The sequence below is a fragment of the Marmota marmota genome, unplaced genomic scaffold (genome assembly GCF_001458135.2).
Source record: "Marmota marmota marmota unplaced genomic scaffold, marMar, whole genome shotgun sequence".
NCBI classification, from domain to species: Eukaryota; Metazoa; Chordata; class Mammalia; order Rodentia; family Sciuridae; genus Marmota; species Marmota marmota.
In genome coordinates, this window is record NW_025999900.1 from 37,106,436 (window position 1) to 37,117,555 (window position 11,120).

At 38.7% G+C, this 11,120-nt stretch overlaps 1 gene segment (V, D, J or C); it reads right to left on the reverse strand.

The window, feature by feature from the left end:
* Window positions 1-9,848: 9,848 nt before the first annotated feature.
* Window positions 9,849-10,508, reverse strand: LOC107144291. The segment is given in 2 exon segments: window positions 9,849-10,220; window positions 10,378-10,508. Coding segments are annotated over 2 exon segments (396 nt in total).
* Between the last annotated feature and the right edge of the window lie 612 nt (window positions 10,509-11,120).

The following is an 11,120-nucleotide window of genomic DNA, read 5'->3' on the forward strand; positions in this document are numbered from 1 at the left end:
AAAAAAAAAAAAAAAAAAAAAAAAAAAAGTTCCATAAATACTGTAAAGATGGGACATTAATAGAAACATAGTCCTGCAGACCCATTTGAACATTCCCAAAACAATTTCATAAAATTGCAATAGCTGTATGAGTCATGAGTGTGTACCACTAAGTCTTCTATTTTCTCATGAGTTGAAGCAGCCTCCTATCAGAAAGGTACAGCACCTGCGATGAACAAAACTCAGCTTGATTTTGTGTTCCCTGCCTGAGTTCATTCAATTCATGTGAAGCACATTTCTGGGACAGTTAGGCAAGACTTTGTCCTCACTCATAAATTTCACTTTTTTCATCACTTCTCTGTCCTCTGAAAATTTGGAACCAAATGAAATGTCCAAAATCAAATTAAGTACTGAGTCATGCTACAATACAGCTTAGTAGTAGAGCGCATGCCTAGAATATGTGAAGCCCTGAGTACCACCCCCATTGACAAAAAAGAAAAAACAAAAATCAGGTGAAATTAATTACTGTATCAGACATGCTTGAGCCCCCATGTCCTATGTAATGCATTGTTAACCTTAGCCCTGGTGGCCCTGCTTTTCCCACTCACAGGAAGTCATATGTTGTCTTGCTATGCACTAGTCACCAGTAGGTACAGATAATTCCCAAATTATACAGATTCCATATTTCACAAACTGAACTAGATAAGTAAACTCATGAATCAGTATCCTCATCAGCATGCCAACTGGTTGCCTTTCCTGGTCTCTCATTTCATCAGCCCTTACATGGCCTAAACCTAGATGACCTGATGAAACAACACAGAGAATGATGCCTTTGAACCTTATAGAAATGACCTAAGAGCTGTTTACTACCAGGTGAACAAGGAACTAATCCTAAAGTACAAGGAACTTATCCTAAATGCATTTAACAACTAGTATGACATCACTCATCCTACAATGACAAGAATTAAAAAGTAATTCACATTAATGAGCTTAACTAAGATTCTGCAGAGAATGTCCTTAAGTAGACAGTCCTCAGAAGATGAGTGCTGACTCAGGATCCTTGAAACACACAAACCCTGATACAACCTATACAGTGCCTCTGAGACTGTCAGAACAGAATTCTCTGGATTATTAGAAACAATTCACTGTAATATCTCCTGTCTGATCCTTAAGTTTTTATACTTTAAGTAGTATTTTCTCACCTGGATGGTAAAATGCAAAATGTTTATAATTTATCTTATTCTATTCTTTTAATAAAGCCTGTTTATTAAGGCTTTATTAAGGCAATGGCCACAATAATGTTTTATTTCAGCTCTACAAAGCCATTAGTAGTAAATCATATCTAAAGAATTGCTGAATATGTCATTCAATGCCACTTCTGGAAAAATCCACTCATAACCCAGCCTTAAGAAGTATAGATTAAATGACTTTTGATTAATAAAATTAGACTTAAAATGTTAGAAATGTATCTACTGATGAATAATCAAGATAGAGTTGGTGCAATTAAACTTATTCAGAGAAACGACTCACCTGACAGTATGTACTGACATAACACTCAACTGAAACTCTCCTTTATCAATTGTCATTATAATGGAGTATCTTTTTTCTTTTTTGGCAAAAGTAGAAATTAGATTACCATGGAAATAAAAACACTATAAATTATGATTTTCTAAGTAAAATGACTTAAAGTTTACAACATTCAGGAGTAGGAGCAACTGAGATTGGTGCAGAGATGGAGGCCTCACATGTACCCAAAGGCATTTGCTTCCTCTATCTAAGATTAAGACTTCTCATAACATTTAAATTGTATTCTTCTAGTGTCTCAGGAGGCTAAAGCAGGAGGATCACAAGTTCAAAGTCAGACTCAGCAACTTAGCAAGACCCTAATCAACTTAGCAAGACCTAGTCTCTAAATACACTATATAAAAGGGCTGGGAATGTGGTTTTTGACCCTTGGTTTAATTGCTAGTCCCAAAATAAATAAATAAATAGTATGTTTCTCTTCACAGTACATTCTGTAAGGCCATGTTGAAAAGAACACACTAAGGTTTGTCTGGACATAGAGATGGGAGGGTGTGATATTACAATAGGAGAGACAAGAGGTTCTGAAATAATGACACTGCTCCATATCATGATTGTGCAGTGGTTACACAGATCTATATGATGCACTGGAATTCAGTGTTCACAGAATTGTACACCAAAGAGTTAATTCTTATGTACAATAATTTTTAAAATAATATTTAAAACACCAGTAATATAAAGTGATTGCACGTTCTATTTTTGTGACTGGATTCAGTCTAATATATAACATTACTTACTATTTGGTAGGGGGAGCCGCAGCCATACCCACTGTGGAAGGCAAAATAGCACCACCAAAACTAATCAGGCCCTGACCCTTGGAATGCCAGTTACTTTATATACACGTGTGATTAAGTTAAGATCCTGAGATCTTAGAGGGTATACTGGATTATATGAAATTTGAAAGCAATCTTGTGTGTGCTTGCAAGAGGGACACTTGTCAATGTGAGAGAGATGCCAGGGTGACTATGGAGGCAGAGATTGGAAGAGGAAGCCCCAAGCCCAGAAATGCTGGTGGCCATCAGAGCTGGGAGGGGCCAGAGGCAGATTCTCCTTACAACCTCAGCACAGATGCAGCCCTCCTGACACCTCGCTTCCAGCCCAAAGAAACTGATTTCAACTTCAGGCCTCCAGAATCATGACAGAGAAAAAACACTTCTGTGGCTATAAACTACCAAGTCTGTTATATAAGCAAAAGGAAAACACACACCAACCATGGTGTGGATCCAAAGCTTGAACCTGTCTGAATCTGAGATATTGACCCTGCACACTGTGGCTGGAAGGTGTGTGTGTGTGTGTGTGTGTTTATTCTTTTGGATAAACTGTCACCTTAGTAAGATAGATCTTTTAGGTGAATAATAACATACCCTCTGTCTTATACCATAAAACGTAGTGATAAAATGTAAGCCACACTTCCCTCTCACGCCATGACCAGTCTTGGGGGAAGTGGACTAATAAGGAGTCTACTTCCTTCTGCAGGACAGGAGCTAGTGATAATATTGAGGGAAAGAAGGAGAGCCAGTTGAGGAGGAGCCACAGCATTAGCTCCCATTCGGATGTTTTAAATCTAAATTATCTAAAGAATACAAGAACAAACCAATTAGCTGATAACTAACATCCATAACTCAGGCAAGAGGAATTCTCCTCACCACACCAATCATGGTCTCTATTCATTCTTAGTATGAGAGCTCTTAAAATGCACATACCTGGAACTTAGGAAGATGGCGGCGAAGGGAGTGCATCACCCCCGTGTACCGCGTCACTGTGTGGGAGAATGACGAGTTAGAACGGCTAAAAGCTATCTTGTTAGGAATTTCCAGCAAAATTGGGGTGCTCCAAAACCTATAGGAAGGATTTCCATCACACGAGGATCAGCTACAGGGGCTCAAACGCGAGCGATTTGTCCGCACAGAGGGTCACGCTGCTTATTCAGCAAATCGCCCCGCGGCTAGAGTCTGTGCAGCGCGCTGGGAAACGACGAGATAGCAACGCAAAGATACAGTGCTGCGGATTCTGCAGGCTCCTTCCAGCTGTGCAATGACTGTGCTCAGTGCTGAATTCTGGGTTTGACACGCGGGAAGGAAGCGGTCCAATTCGGTTCTCCACACCGGTCAGACCACAGAGGAAGTCAGCGGCCACCATCTTGGAGAGCTGACATCACCATCCGTTTTCAACTGATCGCAGCTCATTCAACCATAGAACAGGTAATTTCAGGCTGCCATTTGCCTGCGTCTCGCAGACAAATTACTCAGGCTCAGTACTAAAGAACCTGCAGAAACTGCTTCTTGGAGCCTGCTCCTATCAGATCATACACTGAGCACCGAGCGGCCGATTTCCGGCTCCCGGAACTGCTCTGGCCCAGGGCTAAAGAACCCACAGAAACTGCTTCTCGGTCCGGGTCCTGCTGGGGGAAGGTAAATACCAACCGAGCCTTCATAGGCAGTGGCAACAGGATTGAGACGGGGCTTGTGAGGGCCGGTCAGGACTCACCCGTTGATTTGGTCACCCGGCAAAGGGAACGAAATGCTGCCATTCGCAAGGGATACCAACATGGCAGAGATCTGATGTCATCAGAAAGCGGCAGAGGAGAGAACTTCATCGATACCAGCGGCGACAAAAACAGTTGGTCTCCTGGTAAAGAAAGTGAGTCACAAACACCCGAGTCTCTCTCACTTTGTCATCAAGCCAGAGGGGCAGAGCAGAGCCGCCGCCCGCGCCCGGAACAGGCTCAGCGACCCGCCGGCATGGTAGTCACGTCACCCCAATTGGAGTAGGGGCTGGGCAGAGGCTTCACCCGCACCCGGAACAGGCCCAGCGGCCCGCCAGCATGGTAGTCACGTCACCCCAATTGGAGTAGGGGCAGAGCAGAGCCGCCAACCATGCCCGGAACAGGCTCAGCGACCCGCCGGCATGGTAGACACGTCACCCCAATTGGAGTAGGCAGAGCAGAGCCGCCGCCCGCGCCCGCAAGGTAGGCAGNGAATGTCAAACCTTTAAGGAGGAGGCTTGGCTGGTATTTTCAACGTAACTGCCATTGTACACAGGCAGTTTCAGAGCAAAAAAAAAAAAATCTTTTTTTTTTCCAGTCATTTTGTGAGAAGTCGTCATTACTCATCAAAATTTTGTATAAAACTCAAATGCATAGGATTATTCTCATTGATATAATTAAAGGCTCATAGGATTAGATTTTCTGTTTAGGCCTTTGATAGAAATAAAACTGTTTGTAAAGAGGTTGACATTTTGAGATGGAGAGTCAGACAACTTTGAGTTGCCGAGAACATTAGAAATCACATACTTTACACTCTCATTCTAAATAAGAAAACTGAGGTGCACAAAGCATAAGTGAGAATACAAACTGAATCTGTCTTAATGAAACAGGGGACATAGGTAACAGTCCCCACCTGTTTGTTCTATATTGTCCAGTATGGTGGCCACTAGGAAAATTTCAAATTTAAAAGGATTGCAATTAAATAAAATTGGAAACCCCATTCCTTGAAATAACTACATTGCAAGTGCTCAATGTGATTAGCAGATATAGCTCCCCTCACCAAACAGTATACACACACAGAACATTCTCACCCTACAACATTCTGTTGAATTGTATTGTTAACTTATGCAGTGAGAGAAAAGTAGCTTTCAGTTGATATTAAAAACAGTTCACAATGAATAAAAAAAACTTATTTAACTTTGTGACCGGGTTTCTCAAATGCACTTCTAAATTTGCCCATGTAATTGCTAGCCTATAGAAAAATCTAAGTCAGCACACAAACATTTCACAGGAAAAATTGGCGTATGTTATCATAGAATTTATCGTTTTAAAGATGCATCAAAGTTGTGTGTGTAATTTTGGAAATGTGAATGAAAACCACTTTCATGTTCCAGTTGTCCTACATTTCAGGAATAATCAAATGCAAATATCTACAACATAGATTATCAAAAGGAAGAACAAGGAAGCAAATAAAATTTAAGTAGGTCATATTTGAGGATGAATTTGTAAAACAGGAAACAAAGTAGGGAGTGTAGGTTTTATTAAAATGTTGCAAAAGTAAACTTTAAAAAAGTGACTTTTTTGATAAGAAGTAAAAATATTGCAAATAATTTTTCCTCTTTTGATAATAATTTTCACTGTTTAAAAATACACAATATATTAGATCTTAAGAGATGTTTTAAAAGAGTATATAACATGGAGAAACAAATATTCTTCAACTTTTCCCAGAATATGGTATGTATCTGATGATTAAAAACTGGGAGGGGGAAATTTGAGGTTAAAAATTTTTTAAATACTTTCTGGAAGTTGACTTTTGAAAAATCTCAAATATTTTATTTTATGGTTTGCTCATGGGTCTTAGCTACCAAATATCTTGAGCTGATATTCTCTCTTTTCATGTTAAAAATCAAATCTATGAATTGCACTTTTTCAAAATTACTCCTTGCTAGGTTTCCCTCTATATTTCTTTTTCTGATTAGTAAAATTCATTATCAGTGGTCAACATAAGCCTTGACCATAATCATGTGGGCATTTAATATTCCAATATGCCCTTTCAGTAATGCCAAGGGAGTAACTGTAATATGGTTTCCATATGGAGATTCCTGTCCTATAACATTTAGAGTATTTTCTCCTTAGGTTTAATTTTTAAAATATTTTGCCTCATAAATGTTTTGTATTTTTATCCTATTTGTACTCTATGCCTCGATATCTTCTTGCATATTAATAAATCACTTTCCAATATTCTTATGACTTATATCCTTGTGAAGAAGTTCTCAAATAACCATCTATGAACAGGTACTAAAAGTAACAAAATAAGAAAATAAGGATTATGCAATGATCACACATGTGGGTGGTATAGTATAGAAAGATGACTTGTAACCAATATACTTGAATGATTTTATGAATTCCCAGTAAAACTTTGCCAACCAAAAACCAAAAACAAAACAAAAACAAACCCTTCATTTTCTCTCTCGCTCTTACAATGAGTTGAAATTTATTGGCAAATGTGATTTTGTTTTCAGGTACTCAATATATCAATTTTTGATACCAACCAAGAATAGTGTTCACCGTGATGCTCGTTGCATTTCATTACGGCATAGAGGTGCTGGAAAGGGAAACAACCACCCTCTTGTTTGTACAGTAGCTGGTTAGCCAAGGTAGTTAGAAAGACAGCTATTCAAAATCCAGCCAAACACCCAGCAGGGTAAGCATTTTCCAGGAATGTGCTTGTGGTCACAAATGGAGCATTTTCCATGCTGTCCTCCTAAAATCTAAAACCAACAGTACACAGAGCAATGTTAGGACCCAGAGCAATGGAGATGGTCCAGCCCAGTTTAAGGAAGGGTTTGGCCATGTCCTAGGGAAGAAGGCAGATTTCTGAATAGGTACAGGCTCTGTAAATATTAAATAAGGCCTGCACTCAGGCACAATGTGATCTTCTGTGAAGGAAGGCTAGTTCTGGTAGTTCTGAAAGACAGGCTAATGCTACACCTCTGGTCTCCCATCCCACTCACCCCCCAGAAGCCCAGGTACTCTTCCAAGCCAATCTGAATTCAGAGTTGGGCTTGACTTTCTTCCAGGACATTTTCTGGGCTATGCAGACCATGCCTTCCTTACATGACATTTTCAACTATTCTGTCCTTTTTGCTCTTTTATCCATGGGCTGTTTTTTTTTTTTTTTTTTTTTTTTTTTCACTACTAAAGCCCCTAAATTTAACAAGTACCTGGATCAATGCTGGCTTTCAACAAATGTTTGTTAAATGATAAATGAACAAATAAGAGGTTGAATTATTATCTAAAAAATTATTATTCACCTTTGTTTGACTAGATTTGCTTTGTCATTCCCCTAGCGTTTCTTGGAAACCCCTGGAAGCTCTGTAGGTCTCCCTTCTTTGCTAAGCTTTGTTCTAGAACTAATCTCATGGACAGCATTGGACCTTCCTTCCAGGTCTGTTTCCACCCTGACTTGAATCCTTAGACCACAGTATGAGTGGAAATGTCCTACATGGAAAAAAAAAAAGCTCTGTGGCTTAGGAGTTTAACTTAATAGTGAAGAACTGCTTTGCCACCATGACTCTTTATAACTTCTCTAAATGTTATTACCATCTCTAGCTGTCAGAGAAATGCAAATCAAAACCACCCTAAGATACCATCTCACTCCAGTAAGATTGGCAGCCATTATGAAGTCAAACAACAACAAGTGCTGGCGAGGATGCGGGGAAAAGGGTACACTTGTTCATTGCTGGTGGGACTGCAAATTGGTGCAGCCAATTTGGAAAGCAGTATGGAGATTTCTTGGAAAGCTGGGAATGGAGCCACCATTTGACCCAGCTATTCCCCTTCTCGGTCTATTCCCTAAAGACCTAAAAAGAGCATGCTACAGGGACACTGCTACATCGATGTTCATAGCAGCACAATTCACAATAGCAAGACTGTGGAACCAACCTAGATGCCCTTCAATAGACGAATGGATAAAAAAAATGTGGCATTTATACACAATGGAGTATTACTCTGCATTAAAAAATGACAAAATCAAAGAATTTGCAGGGAAATGGATGGCATTAGAGCAGATTGTGCTAAGTGAAGCTAGCCAATCCCTAAAAAACAAATGCCAAATGTCTTCTTTGATATAAGGAGAGTAACTAAGAACAGAGTTGGGAGGAAGAGCATGAGAAGAAGATTAACATTAAACAGGGATGAGAGGTGGGAGGGAAAGGGAGAGAGAAGGGAAATTGCATGGAAATGGAAGGAGACCCTCAGGGTTATACAAAATTACATACAAGAGGAAGTGAGGGGAAAGGGAAAAATAATACAAGGGGGAGAATTGAATGACAGTAGAGGGGTAGAGAGAGAAGAGGGGAGAGGAGGTGAGGGGAGGGGGGATAGTAGAGGATAGGAAAGACAGCAAAATACAACAGACACTAGTATGGCAATATGTAAATCAATGGATGTGTAACTGATGTGATTCTGAAATCTGTATACGGGGTAAAAATGGGAGTTCATAACCCACTTGAATCAAAGTGTGAAATATGATATATCAAGAAATATGTAATGTTTTGAACAACCAACAATAAAAATTAAAAAAATAAAATAAAATAAAAATGCACATACCTTTGACCAGAAGTTGGAGAATTAGGGAATTTCTTATTTATACAGCTTCTTTACTTTATTGATTCATCAACATCACTAGAAGATATAATTTTAGAAGAAACTTATGATAATAATGTTTGATTCAGCATGGACATGAAGAAAAGAGAGCTTGGTAGTGAGCCATATGTGAATTTGCCATTAACGCTATTCTTTTTGTAACCCACTACTATAAGAGTTGAGTAAAGCAGTAGGAAAATACATATAAAATTTTTTTCACATACACTAAAAATAAAAGTAAAATATCAACAAATTTAAACGTTCAGAAATAAATATAACTATATTTATAAAATGGAGCTTTATCAAAAGAAGAAATAGATAAATGTAAATAAATAGGATTCTTCAAAATAAATTTTGTTTTGTACAATTCTGATTTATAACAGGATGTTTTAGGATGAATATAGATAATAAAGTGATTACATAGTGAAGAATATAATATATCTACTCTCTTCCATAATAAATTTTTGTGTTTGACAAAAACAGGTAAAATCTATTTATTTGACAGAAATCCCTAATGCAGTATAATAAACAATATGCCTTATACTGTGTATTAGATATCTAGACTTATTCATCCTCTATATGTACTTCTCTGTATTTTTTGAACAAATTAGAAGCAAATTTTGGGGGTACAAAATTATCAATTTTATATATTTTATATTGTAAATATTTTCTGTGTTTGGTGTGTTATGTTTTCTAATCTGAAAAATAACCTATGCAATATCTAAAGCGTTAAAGGCCAGCAATAACAGGGATTATGATATTGATCACAAGGGATTATTTATATGAGAAGAGTCTAAACAGCAGGTGTAAACTCATCTTCAAAATCTGGATTTCAAGGCAAAACAGCTCTAATTCCCTTTATGAATCTGTTAACTACAGCTGCAGGATTGCTGATGACATGGAGATATCTGGAGTCGGGGATTCCTTCCCCCATGCCTTCCCTTCGCATCTCCTCACACATCTGTCCAATTTTTATTATGTATATGTATATGAAAACATCAAGCTATACACCTTAACTATACACAAAAAAAATTGGTGAAAAAATATTTAGAAAAAAAATTATTAAGCACCTGGGTCATAATGTACCTAAATTTCTTATTACATACTAACACGCTATTTGACACTTGCAAACAATATGGCAAAAGCTATTCTGGAAAGTCTGTGGTAAGGGAAACAGGTGGGACTCAGCCCAGTGGCAGGTTTGAGTACAGGCTGCAGGTGTCTGGGAAGCATTGTGTACTGGCTGCACAGAAGTAGACAGCTGAGTCTCCAGGCTGGGTGGCTGTGATGTTCAGGGAGAAGTGTTTGGCTGTCTTATCCAACACAACAATGAATCTTTGGATTTGATTTATCTCCTTATTTGAACGAATGTCTATGATGAGCTGGGGACCTTTTCCAGCTTCTTGCTTATACCAAGGAAAGTAGTCCAAAGCACTGTCTGAATAAGTACAGTTGATAACAGCGCTGTCTCCCTCCTGGACACTCAGGGTAGAAGGACGCTGCTCCACCTTCTCTCCTTGGCTCACACCTGGGTAAGAAAAAGAAAACAAGAAGTTGGGTCATTACTCTCCAGAATTTTATTTTTCTGCAGGACATTCAGGAGACCTAAATAAACCAAATCATCTCCCTGAACATTAAAAGAACATTCAGTAGTATACTCTATTATCCCCCAATCCTCAACTCACAGCTCAGCTGTAGCCACAAGAACATGAATAAAGAATAAATCACTGTCTTCATTATTCTTCCTTTAGACCACAGATATCTCTAGCCAGGAGAGCTCCTTCTGTTATCAGGTTGTCACTTCTTTTCCTCTAACAATTATAGTGGCTTCTCTTATTGCCAACCCAGCCAATAAGAAAAAGGCTTCTGACTTCAGCCTATGCATTCAGAAACTACCATAAAGAACGCTCCATCTCTTCTGCACCAGTTTGGGTAGACTGCCCCCTTGTGGTCACATCCTTAACTACTGAACTCCCTAGAAAAATGGTCTTTCCTTTCCCCATGAGGAATTCAGACACATAAAAATGGCAATAGGTCTAATAAAGTAGGCATCAGACAAGAAATTTAATGAACAGTTAGTATGTAGAAATCAAGGTTGATGTTTGTGCACACTACTGAGACATTATTAATAAATTGGAAAGTGATAGATGCTGCTGGTGTTGATACAACCATGGGCTGACTTGACAAGTTTGAAATCAAGGAAGCTCTCTGGTAAATGAAGGAACACTCAGTACTTTCCCTTTCAGCAAAATCTTCCTCCAAGATATGTCTATGACAAATAAAAACTCTTCATCAAAGGAACTTGTAAGCCAAAGAACAGAAAGACAGAAGACCACTGAATATTAGAAATGCACATCATCTCAGACTCTGCTGCTCCAAGCCTGGTCCTGCCCATAACTTACCATTCCCAGAAAAGGAGTAGTACCAA